Source organism: Aspergillus tanneri (genome assembly GCF_003426965.1).
Source record: "Aspergillus tanneri strain NIH1004 chromosome Unknown AapTan_6_pilon_pilon_pilon, whole genome shotgun sequence".
Taxonomy (NCBI): Eukaryota; Fungi; Ascomycota; class Eurotiomycetes; order Eurotiales; family Aspergillaceae; genus Aspergillus; species Aspergillus tanneri.
This window is the reverse complement of record NW_022984633.1, coordinates 2,483,030-2,506,999: the sequence shown is the minus strand read 5'-3', so window position 1 is coordinate 2,506,999 and position 23,970 is coordinate 2,483,030. Positions and strand designations below refer to the sequence as shown.

The window sequence follows — 23,970 nt, the reverse complement described above, 5'->3', positions numbered from 1 at the left end:
AGCATGTAGTGATCCAGTAGGGTGTCCAGTAGTGTATAGAAATAACATTCAGGTGAAGACGTCCCCAGGGTCCAGAGGGCGCGGCAAACTGACTCAAACTCATCTTCAGAATAACCATCCAATAACGTGTAGGGTGTCTGCAAACTGCCCTTGGTCACGCCGCGCATCTCTTCGCTGCAGTGATTTCGAATACTCTCTAACATTATCCTTACGCGGGGAGGGGTGGCTATTCATCCCTAATTCTCTTTTAATTCTGAAAGGACTCTGTGGTTAAACTTCTGATATTTCTATTTCTACTACCTCCTAGTTTCATCATCTATTCAGTAAGAGTTCAATGTATTTTTCGCACAATCACCAAGCACGAAAATCACTAAGTACACACAGTATCTAAATTCTTCGTGCCAGATCCTTAAATTTGCAAGTGCTTTATGTCATGATTGATGTCGCCCTTCGGGCCATTATCTGCTGCAGTAGAGATTGGCGTCATGATATCGGAATTGACAGAGGTTTTTCCCCGGCGGGAAGAAGGGGTCTTCACTCTTCTGTTTCTCATCTGGGCTGGAGTTGCAAGTTGAACGGTATCTTCCCTCTCGCGCGCGCGAAAGAAGTGCCTCGATGGGTCTCTCACTGGAGAGCAATCCACAAAGTAGCGTTCTACCGAATGGGTGTGATTGTGTGGACTCTCTTTCCACTCAATCAAGGCGCAGCAGAGTTCCTCGAGAAACGGACGCGGAAATTTTTCCTGATGGGCCAGGAAGCGTGCCTTGCTCCCAGTTCGCACCCACGTATCGACTACTAACAGACGCAGTGGAGACATGGGCACGGTATTAGCGTAGACGTAATCAACCTTTTCATTGCCAAAAAATGCCCCAGGATTTTTATAGCCTATTCTTGCAGAGCAGCATTGCCTGCTTACATAGTTCTCGCATATCTAGTTTCTCAGCAAGAATCCAGAGTCGGAATAAGAAGAGCAGAGTGTCACCAGGAGGCAAGTCAGCGGAAATTTTGCCACGATACATCCAACTGATAAGTTCGGTGAACACATCAGGATCATCATCCGGAAAGCAAATGGGATTATCGACTGTGTTTTTCAAGGCTAGGTCCTTGTATAGAGCATTGAAATATTGCGAGCAATCGCATAACAACTCTATGTGGACATCAGATGGAGTTTGATCGATCCCCACTTTGATTTGTGCTATTCCGCCGCTTAGAGTACTAATTTGTTGGTTAGTGATGAAAACCAAAAGCAGCTGAATAGCGGGCATACTCTTGTCTGAGAGGCCTAGCCATTTCAAGCTACTCATTGGAATACCTGATGAGACTCTAGAGGGATCAAAAAGATTTGAAGATCCTAATTATAATTGGTCTCATACAGAAGAAAATTGTCTAGTGTATTTTCCCCTCTCCTAAAAGAGTAACAATGAGTTTGATGCGCTTTTTTTAGACCATACAGTCTAATATAGCTGCTGCAGAGCCACCTACCTTTAGACTGCGTCAGAGCCTATGTTGGAGTGGGAGGGACGAAAGGGATGGAGCCTTGCTGACGGGGGAAATACGCAGGCGCTAAAGTTGAGTCAGGATGTGGGCAGTCTCGCGGTGAATCCCTCGCTCAGGTGGCAGAGATCATTCTAACCGTTTCAGTTATTGTTTTTCAACCCGGTTCCATTTGTTAGGAATTATTTGTGCGTTTATGTAGGCTTGCAATGTGCCGCAGCTGCAGCCTGGGCGCCATCTCGCGCTAGTTGATTGGATATGGCAGCGCTACTCGCTATAGTAGACTGACGTATACAGCTACCACTGTAGGCCTTAAAAAGCACTCTGTTGGCGATTCTTAACATTCAACACAGTGGTTTCCATTTTACCTTTTCCCTCACCTTGACAGTCTAGTACAGCCACCAAAACAAAGTTAGGCCATGGATTCCTCCTCGTTTGATACGGCAGGCCTGACGGAGCTCGGAACAGCAGAACAACAGATCCTCCTTGACAAAATCGACAGTCTCCGCGTGCAGGGAGTCGGGGAATTTGTTGATCTTCCCCAAATTGTAGTCTGTGGTGATCAGTCAAGCGGGAAATCATCGGTGCTCGAAGCGCTGTCTGGCGTGCCGTTCCCCCGCAGCGATACACTCTGTACGCGTTTTCCAACCGAAGTTGCCTTGCGAAAGAGTCCCGCTATTGAAATTTCAGTTTCTATAGTGCCGGGGTCAGATGTATCCAAGGCTGGGTCTACCAGGTTGCGGGCTTTCAAGGCGAATCTGCAAAGGCTGGATGGGTTCACAGACCTTGTTGAAAGGGCAAAGGCGGAAATGGGCGTCTCTACAACCGGGAAAGCCTTCTCCAGCAGCATTCTTCGAGTCGAAATATCAGGGCCAAATCAGCCCACATTGACAGTTGTCGATTTGCCGGGCTTTATCCATTCCGGTAGTAATGAACAACCCTCCACTGTGGTCAAGCTTGTTTCAGACATGGTTGGGGCATATATGGAGAACCCGAGGTCCATTATTTTAGCCGTAGTTTCGGCCAAGAACGATTATGCAAATCAGATAGTTCTTTCAAGGGCGCGAGAGGTGGATCCGGATGGGCTGCGAACGCTGGGCCTTATCACAAAACCCGATGAGCTTCGCCCTGGCTCGGGAACAGAGGCTGATTTTATTGACCTGGCGAGTAACAACAAGATCACTTTTCGACTTGGCTGGCATATAGTTAAGAACAGAGACTATGATGAAAGCCATTATACAACGGTGGAGCGAGGCATCTCCGAAGAGCAATTTTTTGCTACAAGCGCTTGGAAGCAGATGCCCCACGGCATCGTTGGTATTACCTCGCTTCGTAAGCGTTTATGCAAAATCCTCTTAGGACGAATTAAAAGATACTTACCGAAGCTTACCGACGATCTCCAATCTAGTATTGTGGGCTGCAAAACGAAGCTTGACAAACTGGGAGATAGCCGTGACACAATTGACGATCAACGTCGATTCTTGCTGAGGCTGAGTCAATCATTTCAGACACTCTGTAGAGCAGCCATTGACGGCAAATATGAGCACGCCTTTTTCGCTGATCCATCTTCAAATGGTGGGTATTCTAAAAGGCTACGAGCTGCAATACAGAACTCAAACCTCGAATTTGCCAAACGTATGCAAAACAGAGGCTATTATTTATTCATTAAGAACGATGATGAAGGCTCCTCAGATGAAGACTCCTCAGATGACGACTCCGCGGATGACGACTCCGCAGATGACGAGTCCGCAGATGACGACTCCACAGATGAAGACTCCGAAAATGAAGGATTCGAAGACAAAGAGTACGAAGAAGGTTACGTCGGCCACTACGATGAAGATGTCCAAGAGTCAACGGGTGACAACGACATAGAGCTAATACAAAACATACAACATATCACAATGACACGTGAGGAGGCAATCGAATGGGTACGTCAGCTATTGGTAAGAAGTCGTGGCCGGGAATTGCCCGGATTGTTCGATCCTATTCTTGTGGGAGAGCTATTTCGATACCAGTCCATAAACTGGGAGATCATTGCGCGCAATCATGTCAAGAAGGCATGGGAAGCATGTAAGAAATTTATCGAATTGCTTTTAAACGACATCGGAGATGAGGAAGCAACGGAAGAGTTGCTGGCATTATGGGTTGATCCGATCATCTATCAGCGCTTTGAAGATGCCAATAAAGTACTCGATCATCTCCTGATTGACCGTTCTAGAAATCCTATTACTTATAATCAGTATTACACGGAGACGCTGCAACATATTCGAGAACAGCGCCAGATGAGAGAGTTTCAGCAAAGGATCCAACAGCATTTGGGTGGTCGTCCAAGAAAACATAGATTCTATATCAACGTCGCTAAACTCAGTCGGGCGCTTTCACAGCAATCAAAAGCCGATATGGACTCTTTCGCATGCTCGGAGCTCTTAGACAGTATGCAGGCATATTACAAAGTTGGCTTTGCCTTATCAATTATATTAACAAAGCTAACATTGAGCACAGGTGGCACTCAGTACCTTTGTTGACAACGTTTGTGTTCAAGTCATTGAACGCATCCTAGTAGCAGATTTATGCTCAATTTTTTCCCCTATTGATGTCGCACAGATGGACTCTGAACTGATATCTAAAATTGCGGCTCCGTCTTCTGAATCCCAAGCTTTGCGGCAGCAGCTTGCAAGAAAGATGAAAACCTTGGACAAAGGCCTCAGAACCTGTAAACATTATTTTCGCCACCGTTCTGCGGGTAAGCATTTTTGAAGCCATGATCCCCCTCGCTTGTCTATTAACTTTTCTTATCAAGGACGCGAATACCAACTTCAAGGGCCGCTGGGCGGTATTGTCAATGGAGATTCTGTGCTGCCGAGCCACGGAAATGATAAGCCAGAAGATGAAGGTGAGTCAAATTGACAGCTCTGATAACGTACTGGATGTTTAATATCGAAATAGCAAAGAGCATTCGAAACCCGACACTTGGAGCATCGAGTGGCGGGGAAGCCAAGGATGGAAGTTATGAGTCAATTGTAAAGCACGTACTGCAGAAAAGATCACAGTTGTTGAGAAAAGACAAGGTCAAGAAATTGAATCATTTAAGGGAGGGCCAGCGAGGAGCAGAAACTGCTATGTTTTAAGTTCCGAGGCGAAAGGTGTGCCGTGCATTCACACTCATCGTTTCTCATTCTTTGCCTGTTTTGGTAGACAGTATGATTTCAAACAAACAGTGTTTCGATATCTGATTCCATGAACAAACTTCTTGTCTATTTCACTCACCTTTGCGCTATCTAAGAAGCGGTAGACTACGTAAAACTATGCTTTCCAGGGTTTTGATGCCGCCGTCCAGGATCTACATCGTCTTCATCGACACCCGCAGTGCACTTGAAGCACTAACCAACCCACAGCAGCAAAGACTACAAGCCCTTGTCGACATGACCAAACACAAGATTTACGATAAATAAATACTGGGTTCAAGCTTTATGCTGGCTACTTACACATGACCCCGCAGAAGGTGTGAAATAGTCGCGATGGTCGTATGTAATATACGAACAACTCCAGTGCCGACACAAACCCTCACGGCGTGCGCCATGGCACAGCTGAAAATCACCGTATTATGAAGATTCGCCAGGGCATGGGGAACTGGCTCACATGGACAGGAAGTGGGAAATTTACACATCCCATAGACGATGCACTAAACTGAAGGGGGCCGGTGTTAATGAGCCCTGCGGCTTGCATCTTACAACATAGGACTCCGCAGAACTTCGACCTCAAGGAATCCCCTTCTTGGGCATCCTTAATAACACAGCCCCCGGAGACGATTGTATCACAATGGACGACAGTCTTACTGTTTTCCAGGTTGGATACACCGTCTGGGTTGATCGCACTTATCGCATGTGTTTTCTGTGGACTTGGTTATAGGTATGTTTTGAAGAGAATATCGATTTCGGAGAGGGGCTGCTAAACTTGGTCATTCTGTTTGTTATATTACGCAGATAGGTCGGAATGTTGTTATTATCGCATACGTAACAGGGCTAGAGTTTTGTGAGGCCTTGAAGAAGTGTGCCTAGCCATGGATGTTCATACATAGTTCTTGGTTGGGAAAACCTTATTTCACCTTCAATTGGCGGAACCACGGATAACTGAACTATCCGAATCGCTGGTTCTTGGAATGCTTGAGCTTAGCGTAGTCTCGTGGGGATAATGGTCGCCATTTCAAAGGTCCATTTTAGTCCAGACGAACAGTAAACCATGGCCCAAGATAATTAGATTACACACTATTCTGTCTTCGGAATGACGGCTATCCCTAATTACCTACTCAGTTCTCGCATGGTTAGCTAAATCCCAATTGAATTGTTAGAAGCATCTACTTAAAGAATCTCTGACGTCATGTATAAACCCTAACAGTCGGAACCTATAACAGTCCCCCAATAGCCTCCCTACAATATTCAACGTGTATTTTTCTTTGAAATACCCGTTTCTAACATGGCATCCGGTGTAGCACCTGCGCCTAATACTCCAGTGTCCCTCCCTCCACAGGTAGGAGATCGGCCACAGCGCCGGGCATCCGCTACTGATGGCCTAGAATCACAAGCACATATCACCGGTATGATATCCACCCCATTGGCCAGAGGAATTAGCCTAACGATTATCCTAACGCCTGATATTACCGTAGACGATGGACGCCTAGAGATCGAACTCAAAGACGACGACCCGCAGGTAGCCGACCTGGTGCATGCTCTCAGGCGTCAGCCAACTCGTCGCCCTTCAGAAGCCGCGAAAGCAGATGTAACTCATTTCCCTATCAAGCTTAATGTGGTTATCCATGTCGTGGGATCGCGTGGTGACGTCCAACCGTTCATCGCGCTAGGTAATGCATTGCAAAAACATGGCCACCGTGTAAGATTGGCGACACATCTAGTATTTAGGGACTTCGTCAAGGAAAATGGGTTGGAATTCTTCAATATCGGCGGCGACCCGTTTGAACTAATGTCGTTTATGGTTAAGAACCCCAATCTGATCCCGAAGATGCAAACCCTCATAGGTGGGTCGGTTGGGAAACGTCGCAAGAGATCCGGACCATCATCGGGGGATGCTGGCGTTCTTGTATCGAGGCTGGAGAGGGTATTGATTTGACCAGTGATGAGCCTGTGACCGCGCCGGCATTTGTGGCAGACGCTATTATCGCGAATCCACCAAGTTTTGCACATGTTCACTGCGCGGAGAAGATGGGCATTCCACTTCATTTAATGTTCACGTCAGTGTTGCGTATCCCTGGCCTCTATAGTCCATGCTTACGGAGAGAAATAGAATGCCATGGTCTCCTACTCAAGCCTTCCCGCATCCATTGGCCAATATTCACCCTCGCAATGTAAAGCCCTCTGTCGCTAATTTTGCCTCCTACGCTATAACAGAAATGGTAATTTGGCAAGGTGTAGGCGATCTGATTAATGATTTCCGCCGCTTTGAGCTGGGCCTGGAGCAACTAGATGTTATGCGTGCGCCGAGTCTAATCCACCGGCTACATATTCCTTTTACATATCTCTGGTATGTACTTTAACCCCGTCAGCACATAAATATGTCTGTTGACCGAGTGTGTTTAAAAGGTCACCATCCTTTCTCCACAAGCCAGATGACTGGCACGACCACATTAACATAGCCGGCTTTAACTTCCTCTCGGCGAATAAAGGTTACACGCCTCCCCCAGATCTAGTCGAGTTTCTCGAAGCCGGGCCTCCACCAATATACATTGGATTCGGCTCAATTGTGGTAGATGATCCAGATGCTCTTACACAGACAATCTTAGACGCAGTCGGAATGACTGGCCAACGAGCTCTCATCTCCAAAGGCTGGGGAGGATTCGGGGCCGACCAGATCAACCGATCTGACGTGTATTTTCTTGGAAGTGTGCCCCATGACTGGTTATTCCAGCGAGTATCCTGTGTGATTCACCATGGTGGAGCCGGAACAACTGCAACAGGTCTTGCTTTCGGACGACCAACTACCATTGTCCCATTCTTTGGTGACCAGCCGTTCTGGGGCACTTTGGTGGCGCTTAACGGCGCAGGGCCCTCGCCAATCCCTATCAAGAAGCTAACTGCAGAACTTCTGGCTGATGCCATACATTTCTGTTTAAAGCCTTCTGCGGTCGAAAAGGCACAGAGGCTAAGTGAGAACATCCGAGCAGAGGATGGTGCGCGCACCGGCCTAGAGAGTTTCCACCGCCACCTCCAGCAGGATCTCCGCCTTATTCAGTGCTCATTGTGTCCTGACCGTCCGGCTGTCTGGCGTGTCCGACGAACAAAGATAATCTTAAGTACATTTGCGGCTACAGTTCTGGTCCAGGGGAACAAGCTCGACCCAAAGGACGTAAAGCTGTACATACCACCATCCCAACGCTAAACCCACACATCTACTAAAAAAAGAAACAGATACCGCACAAAACGCTACACCCTTGAACACGGTTGCGCGGCCACCGATACCTTCACAGGAGCCATGAGCAATTTCATCACCGGTCTTGTCGACTTCCCCGTGAACGTGGTGCAAAACATCGCCCAGCCCGCCTCAGACCGCTTCGCTGAAAATTATAACCTTTATTCCTGTGAAGATCGCTCAGCAGCCATACGCACACCGGCCGTCACTGTTATGGACTCGGCATCACCCAGAATATCTTCACAGGGAGAAGGTACGCAGAACAACGACGACACAAAGTCAATACTCAGCCTTTCGTCTGCGTTTACAACACAATCCCAGGTTGATGCACCTTCCATGAATATCAGGAGGAGCCCGTTGCAGAGTATAGCCACTAACACGGCTTACACGGGCCGACGGGTTGCGAACTGGGTGATTGAAGTACCTATGGGTGTTACGGTTCTGTTGTCTCAAACCTTTCACCATGGGCCTAGGTGGTATCATGATCGGACGGTGAGGGAGACGCCGGAGGTGGATGGTGTAAGGTCTGGATTTGTCGCCGCAGGGAAGGTTAGTGATTTTTTATTGTCTTTGAATATGGGGGTAGTGCTCATGAACCCAGGAATTTGGCTATAGCTTCTACGACGGTATCATCGGTATCGTGACTCAGCCTATGCAGGGGTGGAGGGACGAGGGGTTTGGGGGAATGGCCAAAGGGATAGGTAAGGGTGTAGGGGGTATAATTCTCAAACCTCAAGCTGGTAGGCGTGCCTACTTTTTTTCTCGGTTGATATAATTCACTGACCGTCGCTTAAAATTTAGGAATGTGGGGACTGCTTGGCTACCCGTTGAACGGGATTCATCGAGGCATTGAACGCTCCTATGGCGCGAAGCGAAAAAATTATATTGTACACTCACGGATTCGACAGGGACTTGCTGAGTCGGAGTCTGCTTCCCAGGAAGAGAGGGACTCTGTGCTGGAGAAATGGAGGGCTTACGAGAAAGGAGTTGGTATAAAGCACGAAAAGCAGCCGAGGTGATCGAACAGTGTCTCTCAGGCAATTTCCTCGCTCAATTCTTGCCATACAAGGCGATGGTGGATCAGGAACGGAACAATATGCCCTTGCAACGGATGACTCACAAGGAGTAACTGGGGATACGGCAATTCCAGTTGTGATGCATAAAAATATCTAAGAATCTATTGCTTTAAATTCTTATACCATAACTGCTGTGGAATCCACGGAAAGTGATGCGTAGGGAGCTACAGATCAGCTACAGGCCAACCTTGGCCAAACTAGGAAGTAGATGTTATCGGTGGAAACACCGGGAACCACAGTATCTCAACGAGCTGAGTTTCTTTCTTCTTCTCCATCAATCAATTGTGATGGCAGCGCACGTGGCAATAATGGACCAAAAGAACAACTGAGGTCAGCTGTCGGCCCAGAGTTCAAAATGGGGCAACCATTCAGGAATGCTCATCAGCTCACCAGCAGTTGACACTACAATCTGATATACAGTTTGGTGGTCAGTCATGGCCTCTCAGAACATCATTCGGACAGCAACAAATGCACGCTTCCTGGTCAACGAGTCTCTAGATTAGCTAATGGAGATGATTGACTATTGTTACGAAAACATTATGATCTGCGTTACTTGCCGGTGCGGAGTATATATGGTTGAAGAAATCCTTGATGAGAGAATACGGCCTCGCGGGGAAAGTTTCCGACATGTATTTTTGGCCAAATGGCAGGGATACATGACTTGGAATAGGGCGGAGCTTATGGAGGATACAGGGATTTAAATACATGGAGAAAGACGCACGGCCTACCAGGATAATCTCATCTAAAAAAAGGTCTATAAGGAGGAATGGGCAGTCCATACTAAATACAATGGTGGGACTAATGTAGCGGGTTGAGGCTCGTATAGAACATGTGCCTTGCTAAGATTTACTAATAAGATAGCTTGAATATCATACCCCACATTTTGAAAGTTAAAGGGTCCTTTAACCATTGGTAGGCTAATTTAGATCAGTAACGTCCCCAGTTCCTCACTAAGGACTGACAAGGAATGCAACCACAACTGGTACATTTTGACCACTGATTGGCCACACAATAAAGGAGGCCAACTACCCTCAGCGAACCTTAAAGGAGCCATCCTCAGTGGATCTGTCCTTCCGCTAATGACCCGAGTGAGCCAAGAGGTGATCATCATAGCGCATGTCGCCAGGGCCAAACTAAGTAGCTGAGCGACGAGGGTCAGACACGTCTGATGAACATGCCCCCTTAGATTCATGTTTAACAGCAGAAGAGAGATAAGATGGCACGCTACAAGGACGACAACGGCACCGGCGTTACGGGGTAAGGGCGCTCCCAAAATGCGTGACCTTTGTCCTCTTGCGTGGAGCAGTTCTCCAACTCCAGTCTGGTCAATAATTTCGACCAGGAGAGGGATGCACTTGAGGCATGATGGACTAGCGTCTCAGGCTCTGGGTTGGCCAGTGTCCGAGAGAATATTTCGTACGATAACCATCCCTCCCAGCCCAAATCGAGCAGAGCCCGTAAAATTTCAACAACGGGTAGATATCCTCCGCGATAACCTTCACACAGGAAGTGCCGGGCATTGCGAGACCAGCTCATCCTCGGTGGCTGTCCTGCGACATACAACGGATGCCCGGGCCGCAGGGGCGTGACCAGTGGTTCCGCATCTGCCATCTGCACAATGAAGAGCTTGGACAGTACCAAGTCCCGTTCCATGCGATCAGCATGATTTGCACATTGGCTGCAGCTGTCTTGGGGCAATCCCCAGCCAGCCCAGTCTCGGTGGTTGGGTCTGCGAACACGGCCGCGGCAAGGTTAAATATATCGAGCGCGAGACTAAAATTAGGCCGGTCAACCTGGGAGAAGCTCTGAAACCGGGAGGCCGAGGGACTCTGGTCAGTTCCAGCTGTGGATGCGAATGCAAAATTATTTTTATGAACATCTGAATTACCTGCCTCCAGAGGAACTTAAACAATACATTACAGGTGCACGGCACCTTCGAGTAGCACGGATTTCAGGTACACTTGCACCTCGACCTCTTTTAGACTTCTGGCGAGAGATCCTGGGACGGCCATTGTCAATTACATTCTCAACTACAGAGTTGGGAGGCATGGGACTTAGCCTGAATGGAGACACAGACACTGGTATCGATGTAGGTCCCGAGAGTCGTGCCTTTTTTTTTTGTTCCCTGCAAGATGGCTAACAATCGACGTCCCTCAGCGTTCGACTGGGGAGCCGGAACCTGGTGTTACGGTGAAACTCTCGGAAGGTAATCATGGGGAGCTGCTTGTCAAGTGCCTCCTTATATTTTCTCAGTAGGCTTCACTTCTTTTGCCATGATGTATTACGGTCGTCTACTGACAATACCAGTTACCTAGGCGACCCAGCTGCGACGGCAAACATGTTTGACATCGAGAGGTATTATAAGACAGGCGGCTATGTACGTCGAGTAGGTGCGGAATATGTAATTGATGGCAGAATCAACACAAACTGTGAGTAATGAACCCCTTTCTGGGATGAGTATCTCCTCTATCTCCTCCCCCTTTCCCCCCTCCCAACCCCAGGTCTCGGGCTGAAAGATACTTGTCAACTGTCATACAGTATTGTAAATACAGAGTCCCAGTTCTGGAACTTGAGTCACATATCATGGCCCTTCCTTATGTTTCGGAAGCTTTGGTGCTCTCCCTCCAAGGTGCTGAAGCTGGTAATCAAGTAGGAGTGGTTCTCCGTCCCAAACCCGAAGAAGCGATAGACTCGCCTTACAAAGTAAACCTACGATCCCTCAGAGCAGACTTATACGCCAAGCTTGCCGCGTACAAGTTGCCTACAGCGTTACACATTTTGCGGGTTGGGGGGTGGATACCAAGAGATGCGTCAGGCAAAGCCATCAGGAAAGACACAGCAGCCCGTTATTTTGGGGCGTTTCCATTTTCAAAGAAGTGGAAGTATGTAGCAAGGATGATCTGCCTGATGCGCAGCGTGGATCTTGGGATTGGGCTGGGCTACAGAGCTAAATTTTACAATCCTTCTCCGATATAAATATCTCGAATTTACTTGACACCTTACTCAGGCTGCTTGAAATTATATCATGCTTTTCTGACGCGATGATTTCATTGTAGAGATAGCACGCGTAGTGCTAGCCGAAGGGTGATGAATTAGGCACACACCACATGGATAGCGTGAGTTTCCTAAAATAGCAGGGGCATAATTTATCTCTATACTGCCGGAATAGATCACTGACTTTCTTCTTTTATACATGTAGCATAAAAAGGTGCCATCGCGACCATCTATTCTTGTTAATCTCTGAATTAAAAATGCCTGGTCGTCAAGTCGCTTCTAATCAAAAATACATCGAGGCATATCCCTTAAGAACAAGCGGCAAGGGTGGGAAGGGGCTTGGTCACAGTGGTTCAAGCGCCACCAGAAGATCTTACGGACAATATCCAGAGTATCACAAAGCCTGCTATCCGTCGCCTCGCCCGTCGTGGAGGGTGTCAATGATATATCTGCTGAGGTGTACGAAGAAACAAGGAGTGTTCTGAAGTTTTTTCTTGAGAGAGTAACTAATCCGTGGTGCTGTTACGTATACTGAATACGTTCATAGAAAAAATGTTACTCCCCTCGACATCATGCATGCTCTCAAACTTCAAGCGCGTAAGTTTTCAGTATTCTTTGCTATTCTTCTGCACTATTTAAGGAGCCTATAATATCTGTCCTGTTTGATGACAGCGGGGTCTGCCAAGGTCTTGGAAAGCCCAACCTCTCTACCTCGAATTCAACTCTAGAAGTTTATGCAAAGTGGGAAAATGGGTTATCTTGAAAAAGCGCCTTTGCATTCGCAAATAATGGTATGGGGAAAACCTAAGTACATCAGGGCAAAAACCCATACTAAGGCACGTCTTATGCATGAAGAGCTTAAATTTGTTGAAGTTCGAGATGGGTGCATTCCTCCCCCGCCTTGTTCTTCATCGTCAGCTGCAGGGTGTTGGTTCCCACGATCAATCCTTCAAACCTAATTCAACTAATCATCAGTCTAAACATGTCCCCAAAGTGGTGAGCTATACATGCCAGTAGTAAGTACTCTGGTCTCGAAATATCTCAATCTCGTCCCCTCTCTTGGTGTTTTGCAGTCTGGTAATATGGCCAGAACAATGTTCTTTCTTCTTTGATGCTCCATCTGCGGCTTTAGTGAACTGATAGGTCATGACAGCACGATTCCCTTCCCTAACGTCTCCGTCGAGACAGAAAGTGACGGGCTCATTGTCGGCGTATTTGTCATAGTTCAGGTTGCCAAAGTACACACGCATATTGGGATTTGGAAAACTAGGATTCACAAGGTCAGATTAATTTAAAGAATGCTAGAAGTATTCAAGGCAGAATGGAGCCATCAAAATCTTACTGTGTAAGCTTCTAAACAAGTAAGGCACTGCCGTCCAGTCTGTCTGCTATGGATTGTGAGAGGGAAACTTTTGTCTGGGGAAGAATGTCTGAAACAAGAATAGCTTTATACCTTTTCATTAAGCTAAGTAGCCATTAATGTTTGATTATGTAAATGCTACTGGTGACCAGTTAACTAAACCACATCATTGGCCCACAGGAGAGAATCCGAGTGCCACCAATAACATGGGGTTGGGTAGTAGTTTACGGAGTATTTTTAAGATATTATCTGCTGTGCTTCGCTTGAAGGAGACGGTGAGGGGTACACAATCTACCTATTATATCCAGGTAGGCAAATCTAACAGGTCACGCGGGTGTTAAGTCAACCAGGGTCCTTCTGTCTCCACCAATGTATATTTTACTTACAATATGCCTGTATAACAGTTTTATGGGCTATATTATCTATAGTGCTATGCTTATTTGAAGAGAGCATGTAAAAGACTCTAGTCATGTCTCTTCAGAAAGGACGATTTCTCTCAGACATCGGGCAGGAGCAGGATAACGGGGAACGTGTTGCTAAGGCTATTTAGACTGAGTATTAACTTACAGGGTGACTTACAAACATCATGTGAGAAGTTTCTATATCTGGTCACTTGCAGCTTTAGAACAGACTCCAACATTGTGCATTTCCTTCTACCCTATTAAAAATATTCCGGTAAGCCCGGCTTGTCATTCTAACTTAATAACTTAGGCATCTATTTTAATGTATTAGTAAAGTAGCAGTGTATTCATCATCTTAACACTAGGTTTAGCTGCTGACTGATTGGTCGACCCGTGTAGGATGGATGCATAAGAAGCTTCCGACATGCATATGCATGTCAACAAAAGGGGTTTGGGCCGTCCGAGCGCATTCAAACCTAATGTCTCCACATAAATAATAGGGATGATCCCACTTGCATAGCAAGTCCAGTGTTTCTGTACCCATGGTAAATGATGGCTATCAGGTTCGATGATTGAAGTATTAATTAACAGCTGCTGATATTAACGCAGGGTGAACGTACTGTAGCAAGCCCACAACAGAACTTAAGCAACCAACCCTTGCCTTGAGAAAATAATTGTTATGTCGATCCGCCTATGAAGGATTAAAGTTCCGAGGTTGATAGATATAGAAGGTGTCGAAGAGAATATCGGACAGAAAGAAACAGAGGGTCAGAGGGGAACATCCATCCCGTATTGCATAAAATGGCACTTTTTGAGATCTCAATATCTCAACAAGAACGTATTAGGAGGGCCTAAAATCTATACTTTAGGCTTGTATGACCCAACTTAAGCAGATGACATATCTCGAAACTTATAATATTTATAGTTCTTTATATTACAGAGAAAGATCAATAAATACAGCTGTATTTTAAAAAGCATTGACGCGCTAGAAAGGAAGTTTGAATTTAAATAAAATAGAAGAATGTTCTATAGTGTATGTTTACTTAGTAGGAACTAAATTTTACAGTATATCTAAGCATATTGGTTGAGATATTAAGACCACAAGAAATGCCATTTTATATGCAATACAAAGGTGGCCCGCTCGTTTGCTGGGATACCTACGTTAAGTAAACCCCTCATTGCGTGGTTATGCTGCACGGTACTTCGGGCTAATGGAGATGTGACAGATGCGACCACGTCATACAACTGGCAACCAAGCCCTAGTGTGCTGAATTGTCAAGAATACCTGTCAGGGGCCACTCTGGTGGCATTAACCAATGCAACTGGGGGGAAAGGAAGAAGACTTGATAGGAAGAAATGGAAATTTGAAAATATCAAGCAGCGTATCATATGGCTCGGGTAAGAAGGACCGGCAAAATCGCCCTGTAAAAGGGTTACCGATGGTCACTTTCGCTGGCCTCGCTGCGGCAGAAGTCAGACTTAACCACGACTTCAGAAGTGTGTGGGAGAACAAGTTTCAAGAGGACTGGGTCGGTGCGACGGTTGTCGAGCGTCAACTGTTCTTGTAGGTGTTTCACGACGGGTAACGTTTGGCCTGAAGTCACCGTGTCCTCTACGATTACCGCGCTGGACTTCTCATTCTGCTTATCGTCGACCTTAAGCGCCAGGACTAGATCTAAATAGGCTCGTGGAAAAGCGCCAGTCGACTGGTAATAGCGCCACTTGCATTGATATCAGCCTGCGAGGGTTAGTTTCTCACGAGGTTATCACAGCCAGGCCAGACCACTACTTACCCAGACCTGTCGCTAGACAGCATCGATTCCAATGCGCCATAGGAGTAATATAATATACGTTGTTACCACTACAGCACAGACTCCTCGGCCGCCAGTGCCGTAGTGGCGCTTTTTTTTATAGAAGATTAGATCCCTCCTGCTGCATGTTTGTAACCACCAGCCGACGATCCTGGCCTTAAAGAGACCAATCGGACAAAAGTATGCGATTGGGAATTGCATTATCCCACGGTTTTACTGCGCCCCGGATGCAACTTCCTGACCGGCTAGAGTGTCGCTTGCTACCTGTGGCCACTCATTGGCATGATAAGCCCACCCAGTAAGGGGTAGACTGGGAGTTTCTTTGTCTCTCACGCCAGGATACGTAATTTTTGCTGTTTAACGTTCAAGATACAAGCGAAACGGTGAACAAGTGGCATAGCCAGAAGTGTTGCCATCGTTGTGCGCTGTGTTTTCCTCTTCGAACCCTCCCCCTTTTCAGCATGCCTATTCTCATCCTGAACTGTCGGAAATATTCTTTTGACAAGCTCTAGGAGTTCGAACTTCTACAATGGCGGAATCGAATGTCAACGACAAAAAGGTCGCAGCTCGCAACAGTATACTAAACAGTCCCGAAAGTGCACTGGAGCCGCCTGTGATAGGGCAGCGCCCAGGCTGTCCCCACGAGCGTCAGGTTGTGAAGGAATACAGCGCTGGGTTATGGAGTAAGCTAACGTTCTGTTAGATAAATAAGCATATGAGTTTATTTAACTTGCGGCTTTTTATAATTAACCTTGATTGATTGTTATAGACTGGATATCATGGACCATTGCAGTACGAGGACATTTGGCTTGTGAGCCCAGACCGTGCCGTTGTGTCTCTCTCAAGTCACTCCGAGAGAGCTTTCAACGTGTAGCCCAGGACAAAATGCATCCGCTACTTAGAGCCATCCACATCAGCTTTCGGCGCGAGATCTGGATGGGTGGTATTTGCCGTCTGCTATCAGACATCCTGTTGATCTTCACTCCCTTCACTCTCCGCTACCTGATTGCCTTTGAGCAGGATACATGGAGGGCATCGGGCTCGTTCTAGGTATCCTGGAGATACAGATTCTCCAGAGCCTGGGTGACACTCACTTTTACTACCGACTAATGGTTGTGGGCGGCTAGACGCGCAGTGTCTTGGTCCCCGCTATCTTTGATAAAGCTTTGCGACTATCTATAAGAGCCAAGACCGGAGGAGAAGACCAAAGATCCGCAGGGTTAGGATCGGAGGGCTGGACAGACAGTTGTATTATAAGCCTAATAACTAACGACGCACAACGCATCTTCCAGGCCTCTAATGTTGCTTATCTTGTCTGGATCAGTCCCATTGCAATATCGCTTGCTGTCATCCTTGTCATTGTTAACTTGACCTCTAGTGCCCCACCAGGTGTTAGAGTCCTTGTTATCCGCCTGTTCAGCTTGTCACGCGTGGTCAAGTTCCTAGCAAGCTGGAGAAATATAATCAACATCGTTGCAGACCGGCGGGTGAGCCTAACTTAGGAGATCCTCCAAGGGGTGCATTTTGTCAAGTGTTTCGTGTAGAAAAAAGCCTTCTAAGATCGCCTGAACAAGATCCGCGCACAGGAGATCCGCGCACAGGAGATCCGCTCAGTCCAATTTTGCTTATTATACAGAGTACCATTGGGGCAGATTTAATAGCCCTTTCTATTGTTGCCACGCTGTTCATATTTATTACCTTTGCCGTTACGAACCACGCGTTGGATGCGGCTATCATCTTCTCGTTCCTTACTCTCTTCAACTCCCTGCGCACTCCTCTGAACTGGCTCCCGGTAGCCATCGGACAAGTGATTAATGCATTAGCTTCTGTCCGACGTATTAAGGAGTTTCTAATAGCAGAGGAACATGAAGAACAGGCTCCCTGGGACTTTAATATGTTCCCTGCGGTGGAAATTCGGAACGCAATTTTTACCTGGGAGCAAGGTATGGGTACAAAAGAGAAGTCCGGGGCCTCTGTATCCCCCTTAGCGTCACAGTCGGTTTTTCAACTTCATGACTTAGACCTCACGGTCCCGTGTAATGAGTTGCTGGAAGTCTTGGGCAACGTAGGCGCTGGCAAGACCTTACTGCTTGCGCGTTGGCCGGGGAGATGCACCGCAGGAACAGTATAATAACTCCGGGAGCCTGGGGGGCCTTCTGTCCAGAGCATGCCTGGATTCATAATGCCACTATCCGTGATAATATTGTCTTTGGGAGACCGTTCGATACAGATGGGTATTATAAGGTCGTGGATGCGTGCGCCCTTTGGGCAGACTTTCGCAGTTTGCCTGCAGGTGACATGACAGAGATCGGGGAGCGAGGGATGAATCTCTCTGGGGATTAGAAATAGCGTGTTAACTTAGCGAGGGCTGTGTAATCGCGCTCGGATATCGTGCTCATGGATAATCCATTGTCAGCTATCAACACGCACGTTAGTGAGCATATCTTTGAGCACGCTATTTGTGGCCTATTAAAAAATAAGGGTCGTATTCTCACTCTCATCAGCTACATATACAGGACCGCTGGGATCAAATTGCACTGGTATAATGGAAAGATCCAAGCTGTCGATGCGTATGCGAGTCTCCGCCAGCGCTCCGCAGACTTTCACCGCTTGATAACTTTGAGCATCCAGCATAAGGAGGAAGGAGACGGAAATGCAGATCCTAGGGACCACAGCCACACAGATGATCGTATCGAGCGTATCGGCACCAGTGTCTCCCTTCATGGCGGTAGTGCTCTGATGACTGTGGAAGGCAAAACCGTCAAGATTGTTCAATGAAGCGTCTATATAGCCTGTTAGAGTAAGACAAATCAGATTTAGTCTTATAATGGAAGGGGTATACTTACTAATAATCATTGATAATAATAATGAATATCAGAATCGTTAATTACCCCATTTAACGTTGTGACGGTTAGCTGGCGGCCAAAAACTGCCACACCTGAAGCCGTTTTACAAGTCTTGCTATTATATTCTTTTCAGTTTTAAGCCTTATTATTCCGACCATGTCCTTTCCTACTCTCATCCTTCCTCCTGCCAACATCCCTCGCAACACTCATCTCTGCTGGCCGTTGGGAAGGGAATTTCCCATGGGAAATCGGGATGGGATTATTGAAATTTAGGAGGGAAATCCCCATATTCCTAACTTCTAAACGGATTCACATCCCATGGGACTACACGATACGAACAGGACGAGAATTTTTAGGCATATGGGAATGGGATTAGCCGTAGCACACCTACCCACAACGCTTTCTATCCCTTCCCGAATCCCATATAATAATAGGAATCCCCTCCCGAAAGGCTTGGCACGGGAAGGGATCACAATTTAATTCCGACCGGGATTATGGGACGGGACATGAACCCTTCCGGGATCCCGAATCCCTCCCAACGGTCATCCTACTTTCAGATTGAGCTAGGTGAATGTGGCAAGAATAGTGGGTAGGTGGCGGTGTGGTAGCGGCTAAATAGATATCCGGCTTCAATATAACAATGCCATCTGACGAAAGGGGTAAATGATTACCCATGATTACCGCTCTCGTCAGATGGTCCACTGAGTTCTACCTCTACCACACCTCCTCCGCTTATGGACAAATGATTCCTCCACTTCACTACCTCTGTATGAAAGTGTTGATTTGTGTTGACGCTCTAGACTTTAACTGTAAAGGGCTGGAGCCAGCTTGACCTCTCTGGAGTGCTCTGGGAGCCGTCAGTGAGCATCTAGTGCGTGTCCTGGAGGTGTCGGTGACATACCCGGATCACTCCGGTGGCTGAGCGCTCACGTTAAGGCCGTCATAAGAGCGGCGGGATCCGTAATAGGAAAATCAGAGCGGCTCGCAGAGTAATATTAAAGTATTGCAGATATGCAAACTATCCGCAACTATCACGCAGTCAGATACTTTGACCAACATTACCAAGTTCTTATCAATTTCATCAAATGCATCGCCCTGCATACGTAGTTGCAAAACCCCTATTGTTTGACACTCATGGTCCGAGAAGCCGAACCCTTGGATTATCAGAACAGTTTCAAAGCCAAGTTAAAAAAAAACGCGGCCGAAAAATAGACGTAAAAATAGATCTAATCCTGAAATATTCATACTGTCCATTAAAAGAGACTCTTATTAGCCAGCCTTATTTGAAACGTGGCGGCGAAGGATCCGCAATCAGAGGCTTGGTCTTCCTATTTTTGTCTACATCTTGGCATGGATCCACTAGTCCATTAGCTTTTGCACGAAACCTTAAAAAAGTCACTATTGTTATAAGTATATATTGTTGCGCTGTATGCACCGAGCTGTGGAATATTCAGAGAATAAGGCGTTTGGCTCGAGATCGGATGTATTAATCGCTGTCGGCCGAAATCATGTGGCGTCAGGTGGTATGCAGTCCCTTTTTAAGATTAATTGAGCTTGTTCTAATAATAATAACTCAGTGTGACTCGTGCCATGCTAGGAAGGTATACTCCGCAGATTCATCGTTCAGATTTCATACTTTCTAAAATACCAAACTTCCCCTTCCATACTACGTTAACTAATATCACACTCAGATCCGATGTGACAGGAACGATCCCTGTGGAAATTGCCTGGACCAAAAGTCCGCATGCACTCGGACCCGTGGCATGAAGCGACTTCCCAAGAGGAACCTTGCTCAGATCCCAAGAGGGACCTACGACCATCAACCTGACGGGCCCCTTGCCTCCCAGTCCTGGGCCGCATATCCACAGTCGCTGCAAGACGGCGTTAATCAAGCAGGAGACTCTTCTACTTTCGATGTAGGTTCACATCGGATGGGCGAAAACTTCTCGGCGGACATGCTTGATAATGGACCCTCTATGATTTTGAACCGGTTCGATATAAACTATGAGCTTCATAACTGGATTGCGTTTGTTCCTCTCACGGATGCTCAGATGATCAACCGACATCAGTTGGAACTTCCGCAGGGCCTTGCTTGGAGTAGGCACCAAGCTTTAGAATCAGCCTTATTTTTTGCAAGCCAGATCCCTGGGATTTTGGATCAATGTGCAGAGACGGTTGGGGAAATATCTGGTGAAGAACGGTGCAGCATTCCGTCCATTGAATTCCTGCATTGGATGTTGAATGGTAAGTAGATACCTATTACATTTCCATCTTATGATGAAGACTATGCTCATTCGATATGCCTTTGCAGATATCGGCAGTGACAAATTTGGCTCCTTCGCTTTGGGCTTTTTCAGACACATTGGCAAAGACACTCTCAAGTATATGGGGTTAGCCATCATTTTTAACACTGCCACGCCTTCTGATTCCATTCTTTACACAGTCTGCGTCAGCTCCGTGGCCTATAAATTCCTCAATACTATAGTCGAGACTGAAAGAGACGACGAAATAGCTCAGAGACTCCGGTACCACGCACTACTCTACAGAGAAACGGCAAAGAGAGCGATGAAGAAGGTTTCACTCATGACAAAGCCTTCGCTTTCTTTACTACAAGCCATATTATGTGGGGTGAGTAATCTGGCATCCAAGAATGAAATGCATGAGCCTAATAAGCAAACAGATCTTCTTACACCAAGGATCAGGCGACACCAACACCTGCCGAGAGCTGGCAAAGTCTGCATGTAGGATATGCATGGATCTCAGCCTGCACCCTGCTACTAGCAGCGAGGAAGAGTATTACTGTTTCATGTGGTGCTACATACTGGACAGAAATTATGCTTGGAAAGTGGGAAATCCCAAAGTGCTGACCGTCGAACCTAGCACCGATATGGGCCCCTCAAGCACGAACATCGTGTCCTCGGAATTGATTCTTATATATTTATATCTGGCGGAAGTTCAGGATGCAATGATGCCTTTTCTTAATGACTCCACCAGGGCAACTGCCTCTCGGTCCTTTCGCAGTATAGGGGCAGGCCTTTTGCAAAAGATGGAGAACATTCAAATGAAGATAGACCAGGTAGGTACAAAAAGCTTCCTGACTATGATACATTGTACAAAGATGGACTATAGCTCAGCATTCGATATGTAGATCAGACTCCCATCCACAAGCTGGACTGGCTTAGATTTAGACAGCGAAATCGCAACCCTCGACTTCGCCTACCATTCGGTTATGACCAGCATCTTACACCTGTACCAAGTCACTCATAACCGAACCGGCATAGATCACTACCTTGGGTCTGCGCGACGTGAGCTGCTGGCGTTGATAATGATATGCAGGTCCAGTGACGTACAGAAAACCGTCGCCCATTTACATTGGTTAGTCCCTAGCCAGAATTAGACTCTTAAGTGAGGACTAATGCTGACATCAGGACCCTTTTATATTATCCTTTAACATCGTGCTTTGCACTGTTCTGCAACGCCATCATAACATGCCATTTAGAGGACTTTCAGATCCTCAAGACTGTCGCGGACTGTCTGGCTCAGAGCGGGACAATGAGCCAGCCTATCGCCATCATGCAGAAACTATTTCAGGAATTCGTTTCTCTATCGTGGTGTTTCTTCAGTGCAGAAAACACGACTGTCTCTGGAGATAAGAGCATCATGTGGCCACTTTCTTCTCACAGACAGGGGACTGCATCTGACATTTCATCCTTGCCGCTCCCTTCCTGGATGGAAACTTCTTTTAGTCAGGAAGCACCAACTGACATAATGGGACAATTGGAGCCAGCCTCTTTCTCAGTGCCCAACAATTCCCTGTGCCAAGATTGATCCCTCTCTTTGAGACAAACTGCCAATGAGTCCGTTAGTCAAGCGTAAATAAGGCCACAAACTTTTGATCATAGTCAGAGGTTGAGCGGGCGAGAGGCCATGCAAACCTTCGTGGTTATGGCACATTCGAGAAGCGTGGTAGTATTAGCAGATTGTAATTAAGGGTGAAAAGAGGCAATAGACAGGTCATCAAGTGAAGCGAGAGAATAAAGACGCACACAATATTCGTACAATTGTTCGTAATTCGAATACGAATAACTACGGGGTGTTGTCAACTACAGTGGAGTGCTGAAATACAACGAATATCGAATCAAAAATAATGATCTGATTTCCTAATTAAGCTGATCAAAAAGCTCTATTTATGTGGCCATTAACGCGACAGCGGTCATTTTCCGGTTGACAAAGTATTAATTTGCCGGCCCCGCGCCGAGGTCTAGAGGCGAGTGCCTGGGACACCAGCTGTGTTAATAGGGTAGTAGAAAGAGGACTACAAAGCAAGTTGGTACCTCTTGCGCATAAAATGTACCGTAGGTTTGCTACTTATCAGACAAACTTTATATTTTGTCGCCAGAAGAGAGAAATAGAGGCTTACTGCTTGAATTGAAAGAATAAACTATGTGTGTGGTGCACGAAGTGTTGAATATTCAACACCAATATTAGAGGAATTAGAATTGTGGTAAACTGTTGAAACCATCCAAGTAATACAGCAGCAGACGGATGCATATGGCAAGAATCACAGTCACGCGAGTTTACTAATTATAGTATAAACTAGAATACCAATAGATTTCAATATATTTATTATTAATGTTGGAGATAACTATCAGAAATAGAAATGGATACCAGAACAGCTGTATTAGAATATTCATCATTTTTATACAACCAAAGGAGGAAATATGAAAAAAAAAAAAAAAAAATTAATTACGCAAAGACGGGTGGCTGAGGCTCGGGGAGGGTCCACCCACAATAGACCCCACAGGTTCGAGGGTCTCCCTCAATGAGGGTCGTGCGCTAGGCTGGCCGTTGGGAGGGATTCGGGATCCCGAGGGAGGTCTGGTCCCGTCCCATATTCCCATAAGGATCCTGGGGTTGGTCCCGAATCCCGTCTCAAGAAAATGGGAAGGGATTCCCATCCCGTGCTAAGTAATATGGGATGGGATTCGGGATGGGATAATCCCATCCCATGCCAAGAAATATGGGAGGGAAATCCCTAAATTATAAAAATACTCTTCCCATTTCCCGTCCTATTTCCTAATTAGGTTTAGTATATTTTTAAAGTAGCAGTTTTGAGTAGTAACTATACAGTATATACAGTAATTATTAATCACGTGATTTAATATGGGAAGTTCCCATCTAATTCCAAGGGAATTTCCCAAATTCCCATTCCCTTCCCATTAGTAAGTGTGATCCAATTTCTTACCCCAATTCCCATCCAGAAAGAAGGGGGAATCCCAGTGGGAATCTTTTGGCATTCCCTTCCCATTCCCATTCCCATAAAATCTTAGAAAAGCGTCCCCTTTTTATGGGACGGGAATCCCATCCCGATTTCCCATGGGAATTTCCCTTCCCAACGGTCAGCCTAGTCTAGTTGTGGTCTGGGCAGCTATTTGGGGCAAAAATAGAGATCTCATATGTTTAGGGCGTGATTTTAAAGCCAAAAGCAAGGATACTGCAAAGCCTTGTATTGCTCTACTAGAGGAAATGGTGCCTTCTATCTGGGAACCAGGCTATTTTTACGCATGA

General features: G+C 46.5%; 9 protein-coding genes across 9 annotated transcripts; 6 read left to right on the top strand and 3 right to left on the bottom strand.

The window, feature by feature from the left end:
- Nucleotides 1-409: 409 nt before the first annotated feature.
- On the bottom strand, nt 410-1,290 carry ATNIH1004_008854 (BTB/POZ domain-containing protein; the record flags this gene model as incomplete). Its single annotated transcript, XM_033573457.1, has 3 exons — nt 410-792; nt 917-1,215; nt 1,268-1,290. 3 exons carry the CDS (start codon nt 1,288-1,290, stop codon nt 410-412), a joined length of 705 nt encoding a protein of 234 aa, XP_033424009.1.
- Nucleotides 1,291-1,913: 623 nt separating this feature from the next.
- Nucleotides 1,914-4,622, top strand: ATNIH1004_008853 (dynamin family protein; the record flags this gene model as incomplete). Its single annotated transcript, XM_033573456.1, has 4 exons — nt 1,914-3,947; nt 3,997-4,237; nt 4,295-4,387; nt 4,441-4,622. The coding sequence occupies 4 exons, from the start codon at nt 1,914-1,916 to the stop codon at nt 4,620-4,622; spliced, it is 2,550 nt and encodes an 849-aa protein (XP_033424008.1).
- Nucleotides 4,623-5,967: 1,345 nt separating this feature from the next.
- ATNIH1004_008852 (glycosyltransferase) lies at nt 5,968-8,933 on the top strand (the record flags this gene model as incomplete). The annotated part of the gene is made up of 8 exons (XM_033573455.1): nt 5,968-6,088; nt 6,158-6,530; nt 6,623-6,739; nt 6,793-7,029; nt 7,089-7,859; nt 7,914-8,463; nt 8,516-8,654; nt 8,716-8,933. 8 exons carry the CDS (start codon nt 5,968-5,970, stop codon nt 8,931-8,933), a joined length of 2,526 nt encoding a protein of 841 aa, XP_033424007.1.
- A 1,281-nt stretch (nt 8,934-10,214) lies between these two features.
- On the bottom strand, nt 10,215-10,643 carry ATNIH1004_008851 (uncharacterized protein; the record flags this gene model as incomplete). The annotated part of the gene is made up of 1 exon (XM_033573454.1): nt 10,215-10,643. One exon carries the CDS (start codon nt 10,641-10,643, stop codon nt 10,215-10,217), a length of 429 nt encoding a protein of 142 aa, XP_033424006.1.
- Nucleotides 10,644-10,845: 202 nt separating this feature from the next.
- On the top strand, nt 10,846-11,427 carry ATNIH1004_008850 (uncharacterized protein; the record flags this gene model as incomplete). Its single annotated transcript, XM_033573453.1, has 3 exons — nt 10,846-11,079; nt 11,148-11,242; nt 11,298-11,427. The coding sequence occupies 3 exons, from the start codon at nt 10,846-10,848 to the stop codon at nt 11,425-11,427; spliced, it is 459 nt and encodes a 152-aa protein (XP_033424005.1).
- Nucleotides 11,428-15,178: 3,751 nt separating this feature from the next.
- ATNIH1004_008849 (uncharacterized protein) lies at nt 15,179-15,578 on the bottom strand (the record flags this gene model as incomplete). The annotated part of the gene is made up of 2 exons (XM_033573452.1): nt 15,179-15,414; nt 15,539-15,578. The coding sequence occupies 2 exons, from the start codon at nt 15,576-15,578 to the stop codon at nt 15,179-15,181; spliced, it is 276 nt and encodes a 91-aa protein (XP_033424004.1).
- A 507-nt stretch (nt 15,579-16,085) lies between these two features.
- ATNIH1004_008848 (uncharacterized protein) lies at nt 16,086-17,687 on the top strand (the record flags this gene model as incomplete). Its single annotated transcript, XM_033573451.1, has 2 exons — nt 16,086-16,239; nt 17,131-17,687. 2 exons carry the CDS (start codon nt 16,086-16,088, stop codon nt 17,685-17,687), a joined length of 711 nt encoding a protein of 236 aa, XP_033424003.1.
- Nucleotides 17,688-17,953: 266 nt separating this feature from the next.
- ATNIH1004_008847 (uncharacterized protein) lies at nt 17,954-18,334 on the top strand (the record flags this gene model as incomplete). The annotated part of the gene is made up of 1 exon (XM_033573450.1): nt 17,954-18,334. One exon carries the CDS (start codon nt 17,954-17,956, stop codon nt 18,332-18,334), a length of 381 nt encoding a protein of 126 aa, XP_033424002.1.
- Nucleotides 18,335-19,910: 1,576 nt separating this feature from the next.
- On the top strand, nt 19,911-22,230 carry ATNIH1004_008846 (Zn(II)2Cys6 transcription factor; the record flags this gene model as incomplete). Its single annotated transcript, XM_033573449.1, has 8 exons — nt 19,911-19,925; nt 19,980-20,003; nt 20,094-20,646; nt 20,714-21,030; nt 21,083-21,195; nt 21,283-21,478; nt 21,551-21,777; nt 21,831-22,230. The coding sequence occupies 8 exons, from the start codon at nt 19,911-19,913 to the stop codon at nt 22,228-22,230; spliced, it is 1,845 nt and encodes a 614-aa protein (XP_033424001.1).
- Nucleotides 22,231-23,970: the final 1,740 nt, after the last annotated feature.